This window comes from Zingiber officinale, chromosome 2A (assembly GCF_018446385.1).
Source record: "Zingiber officinale cultivar Zhangliang chromosome 2A, Zo_v1.1, whole genome shotgun sequence".
In the NCBI taxonomy this organism is placed as follows: Eukaryota; Viridiplantae; Streptophyta; class Magnoliopsida; order Zingiberales; family Zingiberaceae; genus Zingiber; species Zingiber officinale.
In genome coordinates this window covers 113,491,081-113,508,277 of record NC_055988.1, presented here as the reverse complement: position 1 = coordinate 113,508,277, position 17,197 = coordinate 113,491,081, and the positions used below count along the sequence as shown (strand labels likewise).

The 17,197-nt window shown below is 37.3% G+C and overlaps 1 protein-coding gene across 1 annotated transcript; it reads left to right on the top strand.

Annotated features, from left to right (window-relative positions):
• The first annotated feature begins 832 nt into the window (after positions 1 to 832).
• LOC122041967 lies at positions 833 to 15,834 on the top strand. Its single transcript, XM_042601866.1, has 2 exons — positions 833 to 3,426; positions 14,906 to 15,834. The coding sequence occupies exons 1-2, from the start codon at positions 839 to 841 to the stop codon at positions 14,910 to 14,912; spliced, it is 2,595 nt and encodes an 864-aa protein (XP_042457800.1). The 5' UTR covers positions 833 to 838; the 3' UTR covers positions 14,913 to 15,834.
• The last annotated feature ends 1,363 nt before the right edge of the window (positions 15,835 to 17,197 follow it).

The window sequence follows — 17,197 nt, the reverse complement described above, 5'->3', positions numbered from 1 at the left end:
ACAGAATTGGCAGCAATCTACTCAGAATTTTCAGCCAACACAGAATTTCCAGCAATCTACTCAGAATTGGCAACAACCAAATTCTTCTTTTTCTTCTCAACCAAGGTCTTATTCAAATCAAAGTGGTAATAACAATTCAAATGCAGCAAGTACACAACAACAGCAAAAGATGGAGGATATGATGCAGCAGATTTTGCAACAATAGCACTTAGTTTTACAGCAGTAGCAACATCAACAGAGGACTGATTCTGCTTTGCAAAACATTGAGAGACAAATTGTCCAATTAGCAAACAACATAAATCAGATGCAAGCCTAAGGATCAAGTCAATTGCATTCACAAACAACTCCAAATCCGAAGGGAAATGTTAGTGCATTGACTCTTCGAAGCGGTAAGACAACTTCAGAATTAGTGCGGAATGCTCAGGGTGGATCAAATCTGGTTTCATCAGGTTCAATTCCAGTTTCAACAAATGTTGTGCAACCTCCAGATTTTGTTCAAAATAAGTTAGATTCTACTGCAAACCAGCTTCGGAATTTTCCAGCATCTTCAGCCCAAACAGATTCTGCATTTCCTGGAAATGTTGATGTTGTTCAACCGGATTATGCACAACCAATATTATCAGATTCTACTCAATTTGATGGCTCAGGAAAAGTAGCAACAGTAGCTCAGGATTTGGACAGTAATTCACAACAGTAAGGTGCCGATATTCACATCCCTTTGCCTTTTCCTCAAAGAAAAGTCCAGCAAAGAAAGAATGTAGAGGAAGAGAAAGCTAGAGAATTTCAAGACCTTGTAAATTTATTCAGCAAAGTGGAGGTGAATGTGCCTTTGTTGACAATGATTAAGCAAATTCCGAAATATGCTAAATTTCTCAAGGATCTATGTGTTCACAAAAAGAAATTGAAGGGGAATGAATTGATAAGCATGGGGAAGAATGTTTCAGCCCTTATTCAGCCAGTTCCAAAAAAATGTGAAGATCCTGGAGTGTTCACTGTGCCTTGTGAGATTGGAAGTTGTGTTTTTGAAGATGCCATGTTGGATTTAGGAGCATCAATCAATGTGATGCCAAAATCAGTCTTTCAGACACTTGGAATTGGTCCTCTACAACAGACCGGAGTTGTTATTCAGCTAGCTGACCGTAGCCAAGCTCATCCAGCCGGAGTGATTGAAGATGTGTTGGTGAAGGTGAGAGAGCTTATTTTTCCTGCAGATTTCTACATTCTGGATATGGAGGGAGATTTACTTGCGAATAGATCTCCACTCATTCTTGGTAGGCCATTTCTGAAGACTGCAAGAACGAAGATTGATGTGCACGCTAGAACACTATCCATGGAGTTTGCAGATACAGTGGTTCAGTTTAGTTTATTTGATGCTATGAAGCACCCGTCAGAGGACCACTCTATTCTTAGCATTGACATAGCAGATGAGTTGATTAGCATGGATTTTTCTTTTGGCCTTGAGTCTCGGCTGGATATTTCTGAGGGTGAGGAGTGCCTATATGATTCTAAGGTTTCTACTGAAGGTGAAGGTAATGTGGGAGCAGTTGATGTGGAGCTCGTTGGTAGTTCAAGTTCATTGGAAGGCGAATATTTAAGTGTGGGGGATTGCACAGAGGAAGCAATACCCCAAGAATCACATATTTTGATTGAAATGTCACCTGAATCAAGAAAAGGTGAATATGTAAGTGTAGGGGATTGCACAGAGGGAGCAATACCCCAAGAATCACTACAGTCAGTTATTGATGCACAGCAGTCAGAGTTGAAGCCCCTTCCTAAACACCTTAAGTATGCATTTTTGGGAGAAGGACAGCAGCTACCCGTTATTATAGCTCAGAATTTAGATCCAGAGCAAGAACAGAGATTATTGGGAATTCTGAGACAGCATAGGAAAGCTATTGGGTGGACACTGGCTGATATTCCTGGTATCAGTCCTTCGATTTGTATGCATCAAATTTATTTAGAGGAGGATGTGAAACCAGTGAGGCAGCCACAGAGAAGACTTAACCCATTGATACTCGACGTTGTAAAGAAAGAGGTGACTCGACTTTTACAGGCTGGTATTATTTACCCGATTTCTGACAGCAAATGGGTAAGTCCAATTCATGTGGTTCCCAAGAAGTCAGGCATTACAGTGGTAGCTAATGAGGACAATGAGTTGGTGCCTACCAGAATTCAGAATTCATGGAGAGTTTGTGTAGACTATAGGAAACTGAATCAGGCTAGCAGAAAGGACCACTACCCGTTGCCTTTTATTGATCAGATGTTGGAGAGATTGGCAGGGAAGTCCCACTATTGTTTCCACTACCCATTGCCTTTTATTGATCAGATGTTGGAGAGATTGGCAGGGAAGTCCCACTATTGTTTCCTTGATGGATATACAGGATATTTTCAGATTTGCATCGCTCCTGAGGATCAAGAGAAGACCACCTTCACTTGCCCCTTTGGTACATTCGCGTACAGACGTATGCCTTTCGGACTTTGCAACGCACCAGGGACCTTCGAGCGATGTATGGTAAGCATTTTTGGTGAGTTATTAGAGCATTGCATGGAGGTTTTTATGGATGACTTTTCGGTTTACGGCTCATCTTTCGATGCATGTTTGGAAAATTTATCTCGAGTTTTGAATCGTTGCATTGAGACAGATCTGGTTTTAAATTTTGAAAAATGTCATTTCATGGTTGAGCACGGCATTGTTTTGGGACATGTCATTTCTAGGGAAGGTATTAAAGTAGATCCTGCTAAGATTAATGTTATATCTTCTTTATCTCACCCCGCATGCGTGCGGGAGGTTCGAGCTTTTCTTGGTCATGCAGATTTCTATAGGAGATTCATACGTGATTTCAGTAAAATTGCCCTTCCCTTGACTCAACTACTACAAAAGGATGTGACTTTTCATTTTGATCAGAAGTGCAAAGAGGCTTTTGAGGAGCTGAAAGAAGCCCTTGTTACAGGACCCATCATTAGCCCACCAGATTGGAGCCTTCCTTTTGAGTTGATGTGCGATGCTTCAAATTATGCGGTGGGAGCTGTACTTGCACAGAGAGTGGATGGAGCACCACACGTTATTTGTTATGCTTCAAAGACTTTGGAGGCTGCACAAGCAAACTATACCACAACAGAAAAAGAGCTTCTTTATATTGTGTTTGCTTTGGATAAATTCAGATCATATTTATTGTGTTCTCATGTGATTGTATTTTCTGATCATGCAGCTCTGAAATACCTCCTCAAGAAGCCCGATGCGAAACCTAGGTTGATCAGATGGATGCTTCTGCTCCAAGAATTCGACGTGGAGATACGCGATAGGAGTGGAAGGGAGAACCTAGTGGCAGATCACCTGAGCAGGATCGAGGGAGAAATTGACCACACGGATATTGCTGATGAGTTTCCAGATGAGCACCTCCTACAGCTACACGGAGAGACTCCATGGTATGCGGATCTGGTTAATTTTCTAGTAACACGTGTTTATCCCACACAATTTTCAAAAGCTCAAAAAGATAAATTAAAAAGTGATTCAAAATTCTATGTGTGGGATGATCCTTACTTGTGGAAGTTTTGTAGTGATCAGATCATTAAGAGGTGCATTCCTGATTATGAGTTTCATTCTGTACTTACTTTTTGCCATTCATTAGCATGTGGTGGGCATTTTGGACCACAAAGAACTGCTAGGAAAGTGTTAGAGTGTGGATTATATTGGCCCACTCTGTTTCGCGATGCATATGTTTTTTATAAATCATGTAATATGTAACGACCACCCTTCTTACTACTACTACTCTCTAAGGATGACCGTTACTTAACTACTAACTCTACTTAACCGGTATGATTAAAAATCACATGGAAACCCTACCAAAAAATTTCGACAGAGTCTCCCCTGTACCGGTGACCATATTCAACAATACATGTAATATATACTCAGCCACAAGCGGCTGGAACACATATCAATCAACCACGCAGTTAAATAAGCATCAAACACACAAATATCTACTTACTAAACTGCACTCATCCTACATGCAATCTAAACAGAATAATCTCAAATGACATGAACTTAAAATACAACTCAAATGTTTACAATAACTAAAATGCGGAAACTAAAATTAAAACTTCTTTCCTAGTCCCAAGGCTTCCATAGTCCTGGCATCACACATCCTTCGAACACCTCCTTGTCGTCTTCCTTTCTATATCTTTTCCTTTCCTGTATCTGCAGTAAGAGGAAGTGTAGTCTATAAGCAAAATTTGCTTAGTAAGCGCTATCTAACTCACAAAAACACGAATGTGCATGTATACGAAAAGAACTAAAAACTATATGCTCTAAAAAGAAATAAAGCTTAAACATAACTGCTCATGTCAAACTAATAGCAAAGAAAAGCTAAGGAATCTACTCATGTAATTCTAATAGCTAATCATGCTACTCATCTAATAGGTAAACATGAAAAGCTACTCGTCTACTAGATAAACATGGTAGAATAAAGAACTAAACTTACTGATTTTCAGAACTATATGAAACTTATTTCATTTGTTCTAACTTAATCTTTAATACTTTATGTTTATGTAAAACTCGTTTTACTTGTTCAAAAACTTATACTTATAATACTTCAAAATAATAATCAACTTCTTCTTGGGCCTGCATGTACCATCTATGCGCGTCCCTAATAGGAGGTAGCGGGCCACCAATCCTAAAAGGGCTTACCAGGGCCAAGACCTCGGAATTGGACACCTGGATTTGTTTAACGACAACCTCGGAAGTCGGGTACTAGCCTCTTCTTAAAAGTAAAATACTTATAATCTTAATTACTTCTTCTTTAAATGTCTTGGCATTTTAATAGACACCTTGTGTACCAAAAATCTCTAAAGTCTTGATTTTGGGATCTACTTAAGGCCTCGGCCTTTTCTTTCTTTTCTTTATCTTTCTTATACTTTTCTTTATCTTTCTTATGCATCTATGAATGAAACTAACTATGTAACACATAATCATGCATAGAATACAAAAGAAATCTGCACATACAATACTTATCAAAAATCTGTACTAATGCTTAACAAAAATCTGCATACTAGCTTGATAAAAATCTGCATAATAGCTTAACAGAAATCTGCATACTAGCTTAACAAAATCTGTAACGCCCCAAATTTCCTCAATGAGAGTCCTAAAAGTAATTTAAAAATATTTAAAAATGCTATAGAAATATTCTAGGGAATTTTAGAAATTTTTAGAGTATTTTTATGTAATTTTTGGAGGTCATTTGGTATTTTTACTAAACGAATAAAGTTTCGACAAAAAATGTCCAAGTCGAGAATTGAACCCACGACCTTTGACTCGGTCAAAACCCAATTGACCAGTTATGCAAACAGATTTTTCTGTTTAGAAAAGGTAGCAAATTTATTTAAGATAGTTAACAGAATATTGGATTATAAAAGGGATAAGTTGATCTTGGATTTGTCTGTTTAGAAAAGGTAGCGAATTTATTTAAGATAGTTAACGGAATATTATAAAAGGGATAAGTTGATGTTGAATTTGTCTGTTTAGAAAAAGTAGAGAATTTATTTAAGATAGTTAACAGAATATTGGATTATAAAAGGGATAAGTTGATATTGAATTTGTCTGTTTAGAAAAGGTAGCGAATTTATTTAAGGAGTTAACAGAAATATTAAGTTATAAAAAGGGATAAGTTGATGCTCTGTTTTCCCGTGACTTAAACCATTCTCTCCTTCTCTTCTGCGTACGATGGCGGAGCTCGAAAGGGAGTTAGGGCATCATCTCCGGCGGCCGGCCAAGGTCCTAGAAGCCCTTTTTGTTCAGTTGTGAGTCCAAGAAGCAAGGTAAGTGCTTCTCACCTGCAGCAGGAGTAGTTTCGGACCTTTGTTCTTTTGAATTCGAAGCATGAGAAGCGCTTATAGTGCAGATTTTTAATTAAGCGTATAGTGCAGATTTTAATTAAGCATATAGTGCAGATTTTTATGTAGGCTTATAGTGCAGATTTTAATTAAGACTATGGTGCAGATTTTAATTAAGCCTATAGTGCAGATTTTTAATTAGGCTTATAGTGCAGATTTTAATTAAGCCTATAGTGCAGATTTTAATTAAGCTTATAGTGCAGATTTTTAATTAAGCCTATAATGCAGATTTTAATTAAGCTTATAGTGCAGATTTTTATGTAGGCTTATAGTGCATATTTTAATTAAGCTTGTAGTGCAGATTTCTTAGAGCTTAAAATGCATATTTCTTTAGAGAAGATTTCTTTAGAGCTTGTAGTGCAGATTTCTTAAGAGCTTATGGTGCAGATTTCTTTAAAGTCTATAGTGCACATTTTTAGTGGAACTTGTAGTGCAGATTTTTGGTGGAATTTATAGTGTAGATTTTTGGTAGAACTTGTAGTGCAGATTTTTGGTGGAACTTATAATACAGTTTTTAAAGAAAAAGATTATAGTACAGTTTGGTTAAGTATTATAGTGCAAAATTTATGTTTGCATAGTATGCAGAAATAGTGTAGTATAGAATGCAAAATCTTGATTAGAATAGTATGCAGAATTTTGATTAGCATAGTATGCAGATTTTTGTTTATGCATTTCAAAGTTAGAATTTGTTTAAACATTTCAGTTTTTAAAGAAGCATTCTTTTATTAGAGGTATTAACAAGTATAAGAAAGATAAAGAAAAGAAAGAAAAAGGCTAAGGCCTTAAGTAGATCCCGAAGTCAAGACTTTAGGGATTTTGGCACACAAGGTGCTCGTTAAAATGCCAAGGCATTTAAAGAAGAAGTAATTAAGATAAATCAGCTTATAAATCAGTATTTTACTTTTATCAATGACACTGTGCTGGACTCTTAGTTGTCCTTGGGTTGGGCTCCCATAGTCGTCCCTAGGTTTAGATAACCTAGTAAACCCTACTAGATTCGGGACCAGCTATCTCGGGTCTAGTTAGGGAAGCGCGCATAGCAAATACAGTTGCCAGGCCCATTAGCAGTTTGATTATTATTTTTATCTATTATGAAAATAGTTTTCAAAACTTCACAAATTAGTTTTAGATTTATTTTATTCACATGCATATTCGAGTTTTGTGAGTTAGATAGCGCTTACTAAGCAATTTTGCTTATAGTTGCATTTCCTCTTACTGTAGATAAAGGAAAGGAAAAGTTATAGCAAAGGAAGGCGACAAGGAGGTGCGGATGGATGTGTGATGCCTGGACTATAGAAGCCTTGGGATTTAGCATAAGAATTTATTAACAAAGAGTTGAGTAGAATGTATTAGATGAGTCATTTAGTCTTCCGTTGTTAGTTAATTGTAAGTTTTGAGTTCTCCGAGAGTTTTAGGACTTACTATCAACATGTGAACAAGGATAGTTAAGTAAAGTTAGTAGTCCAGTAGCGCTCCGCCCTCACAGTCCAGTAATGAGGAGGGTGGGGTGTTACAAAATCTGCACTTGCTTAATAGAAATTTTGCAAAGCAACTTAACAAAAGAAACATATTCTGACTAGTAAAGATTTTCATCGTCTCTCAGACTTCCTTTCCATAATATGACTAATACACAGCTTATCTAGAATTCACTCAATAAAGATATTATAACTCGTAATTCATTTAAAATTCCAGAATCAGCCAAGCAAAAATGTTATCCATATACTTGAATGGAAGTAGCATATCTAAACCTCAAGCTCAGATTCAACATAAGAAATTTATCTAAACCTCATGCTCAGATTTAATGTAAGCAAATTATCTAAACCTCATGCTCAGATTTAATGTAAGAAAATTATCTAAACCTCATGCTCAGATTTAACGTAAGCAAATTATCTAAACCTCAAACCAAGATTTGCAAGGCTACAACCAATTAAAGCTTACTGGAAACTAAAACAATTCACATATAAAACTTATTCACAGCTAAACTTTTATAAGATAACCGAAATCTTTTAACCATGCTTCAATAGAGTTGCAAAGGAAACAACAAAATCTTGGGGCTATTCTAAAAATCCCTAACAATCAAAGCTTTACAAAACAAAACTGTTCTGAAATAGATTTCATGGCGACACACTTTAACATAACTACAAAGGAGTAATCAGATCTTCCTTAAGCTTGCTATAATGGGACTACACAGAAACAATCGAATTCCTCCTTAAGTATGCTACAACAGGACACTAAGGAGCAATCAAACCTTCTTTAAGCATGCTATAACAGAACTACAAAGGAGCAATCAAATCTTCTTAAGCTTGCTGCATCAGAACTAACTCAACCCACTCCTAACTATTGAAACTAACTCGAATCATTAGTGGAAGCCATGCAAGGAACATAATTCAGATTCAAAACTTCTCAAATCTATTCTATAGAAATCAAAACCGCTATACCAAAGCAAGACCGCAACAGAACCTACAACATAGCTGTTCTTCATGAAACTACAGGTATAAAAATTTCCCACACAACTGCCAGGAAATTAAATTCTGAGGCATTACAAACATAGCATTCTTCTAAATCCTTTTCATTCTAAGAGGGAAACATTAAAACCTTATCTAACCTCTTCCACATTCTCCTGTTCTTCATTCTTAAACTCAACCAATCCTTCTCTTCTTTCTTTAGGGCTCACGGCAGCAAACAAAACCAAGAAAGAATCAACAACATAAATTAAAATCTCTAGAAGCAAGCTACAAAATTCAACACCGCAGCAAGCTTCGGAATTCATGAACACTAAGATCCGAAACCTCAAATTCACAGCAACAAAGCAGAAAATCTCGGAACTACTCTTACCGCAGGTGAGTGAGCAACTTACCTCGGGTTTCTTGGACTTACAGCCGAAGAAAAGGCTTCCAACGCTTCTAGGGTTTGCGGAGGATCTTGCAAACTTGCCCTCTTCCTCGTGCTTACGGATTCTCCTCGACAAGAGGAGCTCGGACTTGTGAAGAACCCATGGAGAGGTTCCCTTTGGCCGACCGCCGGAGAAGCCCTAGTTTCCAACTGCTGCGGTTTCGCCCGAGAGAAAGTCGATGCCGCGAGAGAGGAGAAGGAGAGGTTAATTCCCGAAATTTCACTTAAGTCCTCTCTTTTATAACTAGGGTAATTCGGTTAACTTGTTAAATAATTTTGCTACCAATTCTAAACAGAACCATCCGCTGGAACAATTGGTCAGCTAGGTTTTGACCAAATCACAGGTCTGGGTTTCGAATCCCTCAGTCGCGCACCTTTTTCCCAATTTATTTTAAATGTTCCAACTTCTTCTTAAATGGAATTCTTCTCCTTCTTTAATAAGAAACGATCGCTGGATCAGTTGGTTGGCCGCGTTCGGCTTAAGGCGCAGCTCGTGGGTTCGAATCCCGGTTGCAACTTATTTTCTTCCTATTATTTCTCGCTATTAACTTCTATTACTTGAATAAAATTCTTCCTTTATTAGATTAAATAATAACTGCTAGCCCAATTGGTTAGCTGGGTTTTGCTCGGGTCAGGGGTTGCCGGTTCGAGCCTCGGCTTGGATATATTTTTTTTGTCACAACTTCTTTCTTTTGGTAAAAATATCAAACGACCTCCAAAAATTGCATAAAAATACTCTAAAAATTTCTAAAAATCTCTAGAATTTTTCTAAAGCAATTCTAGATTTTTATAAGGACTTTTAGGACTCCAAATAGTGAAATTTGGGGTGTTACATAATAGGTGTCAGCGAACTGGAAACATAGGCCCTAGGAATGAAATGCCCCAACAAACTATGTTGTTTTGTGAAATCTTTGATGTTTGGGGAATTGATTTTATGGGTCCATTTCCTATCTCTTATGGATTTTTATACATTTTATTGGCAGTTGATTATGTTTCTAAATGGGTGGAGGCAATTCCCACCAGGACTGATGATTCTTCAGTGGTTGTTAGTTTGGTCAGGTCACACATCTTTTGTAGGTTTGGAGTACCCAGGGCGATCATCAGCGATCAAGGGTCTCACTTTTGTAACAGACATATGAAAGCTTTGCTGAGCAAATATGGGGTTGTGCACAAGATTTCTACTCCCTACCATCCTCAAACAAATGGGCAAGCTGAAGTGTCTAATAGGGAAGTTAAATTAATTCTTGAAAAGATCGTGGGACCAGATAGGAAGGACTGGAGCAAAAGGCTTGATGATGCATTATGGGCTTATAGAACTGCTTTCAAGACCCCTATAGGAATGTCTCCATTCAGAATTGTGTATGGAAAAGCTTGCCATCTACCAGTGGAGATTGAGCATAGGGCATATTGGGCAGTGAAAGCATGTACCTTTGATACTAGCACTACTGGAGAGGAAAGGAAATTGCAACTTCAAGAACTTGAGGAGATTAGACTGGAAGCCTATGAGAATTCACGGATTTACAAGGAAAAGACTAAGAACTTTCATGACAAGCACATTGTGGTAAAAGAATTCAAAATTGGTGATAAAGTGCTTTTGTACAAGTCACGCCTGAAATTGATTAAGGGTAAGTTGAGATCCAGATGGGAGGGACCTTTTTGTGTTACTAATATTTTTCCCTATGGCATGATTGAGATACAGGAAGTTGTTACTGGTCAAACGTTCAAAGTGAATGGTCACCGACTCAAGAAATTTCATGAGGGAGTGAATGTGCTAGAGGTGGAAAGATTGAACCATATTGACGCCATTTACCCAACTTGAAGGGGAGTGTGTTCCATTTTACCATTTACTTGCCATTTGTAGATATCATTTCCTTTACCTTGTTGCTGGAATAACTCCTTGGTTTTATGCTTCTGATGATGATGATTTCAGTTTTTAAGAATAAATCCTTCATTGTAGATATCATTGCTTGGTCATTTTCATTTCATTTCCGCAAAGAAGTTTTAGGTTTAGGAATAAATTGTACCCCCTTTACACTTCTTGACATCATGTTAGAGATTTTAAAAGCAAGTTAAATTTGAGTGTTAAGTTTTGGGACTTTGTTGCTTGAATGGATTCTAGGATTACATGAGGTTAATATTTAGTGATGGATTCTAGATTGATGAAGTGAAATGATAACTTTTGCTCACCTAGTGAGGTTTGAGCCTAACTTTGTGATGCACTTGTGGTTTTTGTCACTCTAGAACTTGCTTAAGTCTTTTAAAAGCCACTTGACTAGAGATTGAGCCATCTTTATGAAGGTTATTCAATTTTCACATTTCCCACAAATTATCTTTGCTGCTTTTCTTTGCATGAATCATCATATCTTTTATCTATCCTAATGTTTTATTTCTTTGGATGTGGTAACTTGGGATGTTATGTGATGATTTTATTTTGGCTGAGACGGACAAGAGAATAAGTGTGGGGGAAGTGTTAAATGCTTAGTGTTTTGAGCTTTGGCTTATTCTTCGGAAATTCAATGTGTTACAAGATGAACTTAAGAAAAGATTTAGGGCAATGGACATTAAATGTGAAATGCAGGTTGCAATTCGGAAATGATTTTGGAAATTGTACAAATGACAGGCTAATGAAGATTACTGAGTTTCGGAAATATTATTGAATCTGGAATTTGCAGCAATTTGCAGGAATGGCTGTACAATGCAGAAAAATATAGAAATCTGCGGCAATCTGTTTGGAAATTGAAATCAAAAGTATGGTATTGAGTTTGAAGTTGGAATCAGAAAAAATCAGAAAGAAATGGTATTCAAGGAAATCAGATTGGAACTTTGGCAGGAAGTGTAGAAAAAAAATCCAGAAATCAAAAATGGAAGGATGAATTGTGCCAAGCCTTTATGCTGTTTTAAAATTACAACACTTGGATTCAAGTTCAATTAAATTTAATGTCAAATGAATTCCTTCCTTGAGGCCAACTCTTTATGATTCAAACCTTAATACTTTCAGTAATTCTGATTTGCAGTGCTAAATGGAATTGAAGTTTTGGTAGCTGGAATTTGTGCACAACAGAATGATGCTCAAATCTACAAAAACATGCTCAAATTTGAATATTTGTGTTGTGCAAGAATGGAAAGCTAATGAAGATCACTAAATTTGGAACACCATTAAATTGCTAAAGACATCTTTCATCAAGAATTGCTGGAAGGCAAAGGAGTTATTGAGTTTGCTGAAATCGGCAAAATGCAAAAATCTGCAAAGGGCTGTGCAGGGATGTTTTTAGAGTGTTTTTCAATGTTCGCACGGAAATTCAAATAAGATCAGAAAAAAAAAGAATCAGAATTTCTGCTAATGAGGAATCTGTTGGGACCGATGTGCCCGCTAGAGGAAGGGTGAATAGCGTCTCACCCAAATCAATGGCTTCCTACGTATTCGTTAGTTGCACAGCGGAATAATACGAAACTAAATACGAATATGAAAACTAAAGACAAAGAAAGGAAATGCAAACCAATGCACGTCAATGTAACGTGGTTCGGAGATAACTTGCTCCTACTCCACGGCTGTCCGTAAGGTGGACGATCCCGATCCTTCAGTGGATTAACCCCCGGCAAACTCCGGCTACTCAAGCAACTCCTTGTGGGTGGAGAAACCTCACCACAACACCAACCAAGAACACTTGGACACAAGAGAACCTTGAGCACGTTTGGTGACTACTAATTAGGCTTTAACCAAGTCTAATTTCGTCACCTTGGCCGGCCATCCCAAGCTCCTTCTTATAGAGCTTGGAACAAATCAGTAAGCTGATTTGCCCGTTACCAGTCGACTGGTCCTTGCACCAGTCGACTGGTGTCAGCCCAACGACTATCTACAGTGCACCAGTCGACTGCTATAGTCACCAGTCGACTGCTACAGTAACGCTACAGTGAACCCTAATTATAGGATTTTACCTCGAGTACATTCACTCAACACTCGTTCTCGCCCGACCAACCTAGACCTAGCCTTCTAGCCTCCTCCATCAGCCTTGCGTCCCTCGGATGCCTCCCCATCCTTCACGTCTTGCCTTCTGGAGCTTCCATCGGCCTTGTCATTGTTGTTGGGTCTTCCTTTGCCAAGAGATCGCGCCTCCGGGACTTCATCCATTGCCAAGTCACACTTGGACTTACGTTGCCAAGACTACATGCTTGGACTTACACCGCCAAGACTCATCCTTGGACTTTCCTCCTTTGCCAAGATCACACTTGGACTTACGTTGCCAAGACTACATGCTTGGACTTACACCGCCAAGACTCACCCTTGGACTTTCCTTGTTGTACCTGTATCCTGCACACTCACAATGCATATCAAATACAATAATAAACCTAACTTAAACCTTTGCCCAAACATCAAAACTTAGGGCACCTAGATTGCTCCAACAGAATCTCTGTGCCATTTTGGAAAATGAGCTATGACAAGTTAGAATTGTTTAAATCTGGAAATATTTGAAGTATGCATCGATAGGGATCTTAAGAAGCGAGATGAAAAGGAATTGAGATTTTTTGGTGGCTAAATGATGCATAGTTGACACAAAGTCGGGATGTTGTATAGGAAATTCAGATCTGCACTTTGCTGTGCTAACTGGAGCTAAAAGCCATTTGTTCACTGGAAAAATTGGAAGTTAGCTGCTTTTTAAGTGTTGATAAATGAAGAGCTTGCATTTCTATAGTTTAACTGAATTCTTGGCTAAGAATTTGATACAAAACAGTGACATAAGCTGAAAATAAGAAATTGAATTTGCCCATTCTGCAGTTGCGTTAGATTTCTGAATCTGCAGTTAATGAAGGTATAATTCAAGCTGAATATAGTTAGGTCTTGTTGTGAAAAAAAAAAAGTTTCAGAAATGGAGGATGTAAAAATGATAGAAGAGGAGCTGAAACTCATCAATTCATGAATTGGATTCTGATTTTCAAAATACAGATTTGGGCTGAGTTTACTTGCTATTTCTAATTTGAAATAAATGAAATCCATGGTCCTCATGATTCAATATCAAATGAACTATCTTCTAATGCTCAATTGCCTGGAAAATTTTGTGGAAATGACCTTGTATCAGAATTTGGAAACTTAACTACAGATTCAAAATTTAAATTGCAGGCCTATATTAAAATTCTGTTTGGGCAAATTTTGATGAGTATTTGGTTGTAATTCATTCCATTAGTTGCCTAACTTTTGAAGCAATATGCCAATTCGAATTTCTGGTTAAACAAGGTGGATTTCTGATTTAGTCTTGCACTATTAAGTTGCATCTGAATCCTGAAATGCAGAAATATAAGAATCAGTTGTTGTATGAGGCAAGGGAGCTCAAGTGAAAATTATACCCATGACTCAGACCAATTTGAACACTTATTGAAGCTGAATATCTGTTAACTGGGGAGATGAATTTTGTGCCATAAGATTGTTGCCCGGGTCAAAAGTCATCATCACATAGCTTCTTATTACCATGTCTTCCACTTATACTTGAAACTTTGTCTTCTTTATTGCTTTTCCAACACTAACTCTTTCATTTACATTTGATTTTGCTTCCCTTTACAATTGTTATAAACCTTCATAATTGTGCATCTTGATATCTATGATGGTGGTGAAAATTAGATGAGAAGCAAGCATATGGTAGTGCTTTTGCCATGAGTAGCTTGAGTGATCTCTACCTTTGCTAAGAATTGAGGTTAGGATGAGAGCCACTAAAAAAATTACCTTGTGAGGACTAGATGTGTTATCATTATCATTTTATTCCTGATGGATGAAATTATTATGTGATTGACCAAGGTAAGAATGGAGTTCATGATAGCTTGAGTTGTTGAAACTTAATATCCTAGGTAGCTTGCTTTAATAATTTTCTAACATGAACGAGAATTGTTAGGGGATACAACATTAGTTATTTCCTTAGTTTGGTTAACTTGTGCGAGACGCACAAGAATAAGTGTGGGGGATTTGATAACTCATTTATTTAGGCTCATTTTCTTGGTTGATATGGGGATTTTTTAGCTAATTTTATTTGCTACTTGACACAATTTAGATTGTTTGTAAATTGAGAATTATTTGGAGCTAAGTTTCATTTCATTTCTTAAATCATGATATATTCCTCACCATTTGAATTGGGTTTTGTAGGATATAGGAATTGATACATGATTCAAGTGAAGCCTAATCAACTCAAGAGGAGGGGTTCAACCAAGTGGAGAAGGTTCACATTTTATTTGACTCCAACCAAATTCATTAAGCCAACCCATTGCTCTTGACCTAAGTTCAACCCTCACACCAAATCCCTAAATTCTCCCTAAACCAGATCAAGATTTACCCTAATTCCGGTTCAATTGGACCAAGGTATAAAGTCCAGGAAACTCGCGGATGAACAGTGGCTGCGCCTACTGTTCATCGTGCCAAAAATTTCTGCATCGTGTTTTCTTCGCATCGCAGCCCCTGTTCTTCATTCCGATCGACTTCTCAAGAGCTAAGGTTAGTGTTGAAGGATAATACAACTGCTAGGGAATCTTCGGTTAGCTGGAATCTCTCCCAAAGGGGTTTCTACGGGGAGTTTTGTTGAATCTGAACTTCCACCGCTCTTGCTGCTGGGAAACGGCAAAAAGAGCAAATTCAGCTTCCATTCTTCATCGGCGATCATTGGAGGGGTTCTCTGGTGATGCCCAACATTGATCCTTCCTTCATCCTTGTCTCGTTTGATTCAGATTTGCAGATCCAGCAGTCCTTGCATTCCCAGATTCAAATCTGTTTGTGCAATCAGCATAGGAGAGGGTTTCTCTAATTGTGGTTCCAGAAATCAATTTGGATCTCAGTTCAGCACTCGTTCATCTCTTCTTCAATGATCTCTGGAGCTGAGGGTTTCACTTCCGGCTTCTTGTGTGACAACAAGAAGGGTGGCGTTGAGAACTTGATTTTGTTTGAGAGTGGATAGTTTAATTCCTTGCTATTTCTTAATAGTTTCAGCAATTTCTTTATTTCTGCACTTTTGTTCAAGCAATTTCTGTTACTAAATATCTTGTTTTTGCATTTCTATTTTCTGGAATTTTGATTCTGCAACATTAGTTTCTTTAATTGTCTTGTTCTTGCAATCTGGATTTTATGAATCTTGTCCTGCAACATTTGATTTCAATTCTGCAATTTTGTTCTTTATCTGATTTAGGAAATTTTCGTTTATGAAAAGTTCCATACTTAGTATTTGTTCTGTTTTCAATCTTGCTGTTCGTTTCTGAAATTTTCTGCAAATTCAAATTTCATTTCGAGCATTTCTGTTACATCAGATTTTTTGTTTTCAATCTTGTTATTCCTCTGCATTACTTTAATTTTGCTGATTTCAATCTTGCATTTTGATTTTAATCTAGGATTTAGTTCAAAACACCACAATTCCACTTTTAAGAAGAAAACCCAAAAAGAACCCAAGAAGAGATTTGGATCTAAATCAAGCACTCACCTACTAGTTTCCTTGAGAAAATCGACTTGGGCCCTATGCTATGTCATATCTTTGAGTAGTTGAGGGTTTTCAAATTTGTGTTAATTTGATAAGACCATTCGTGACACGTAGAGTATTTTAGGTTTATCAAGGGGCCGGCCAAGCTAGCTTGTGGATCAAGCTAGGGTCGGCCAAACCATTGGTTCATGGGTGGCTGGCCCTAGCTTGAACCCAAGCTTAGGTGGCCGGCCCTATTTAATTAAAAAATAATTTTAATTTTAAAATTTTCTTATGTGAAAGATATAATTTATTGGAGAGATTAAAAATTAAAATATCTTTTTTATAAGGTTCTACAAAAGATTAAAGAAAGAGATTAAATTTCTTTCCTTATTTGTAGATTGGAAGGATATTTTATTTTTCTTCTTTGTAAATTATTCACATGTTGAAAATTTTAAATTATAGAAATTTCTTTTTATCAACCATGAAGGGATTATAAAGGAAAATTTTATTTTTTAAAATTTCCGAAGACAAATAAGGAATTTTTAATTGTTGATTGAAAATTGTCTTGTTTGCTCTCCATGAGGTGGCCGGCCATGACATGAGAGATTAGGAAATTTTGTTTAATTTTTCTTAATTAATTCATGTCAAGGAAAGTTAAGGAAATTTTATTTTAATTAAATTTCCTTATTTTCCAAAGCTAAGGATTATAAAAGAGGGGGTTTTGGGAGCCTTCAAGGTGAACAACCTCTATTATTTTCTCCCTCTTTTCTTCCTTGGTGTGGCCAGCCTCATCCTTTTCTCTTCTCTCCATCCTTTTGGCCGAACCTCTCTTCCTCCTTGGAGATCAAGTGGTGGCCGGATTTTAGCTTGGAGAAGAAGGAGAGAAAGCTTACATCCCTTGGAGCTTGGTTGGTGGAAAAAGATCTTCATCTTTTGGAAGCATTGTGCTTGGCCGAAACTTGAAGAAAGGAGAAGAAGGTGCTTTGGTGGTTTCT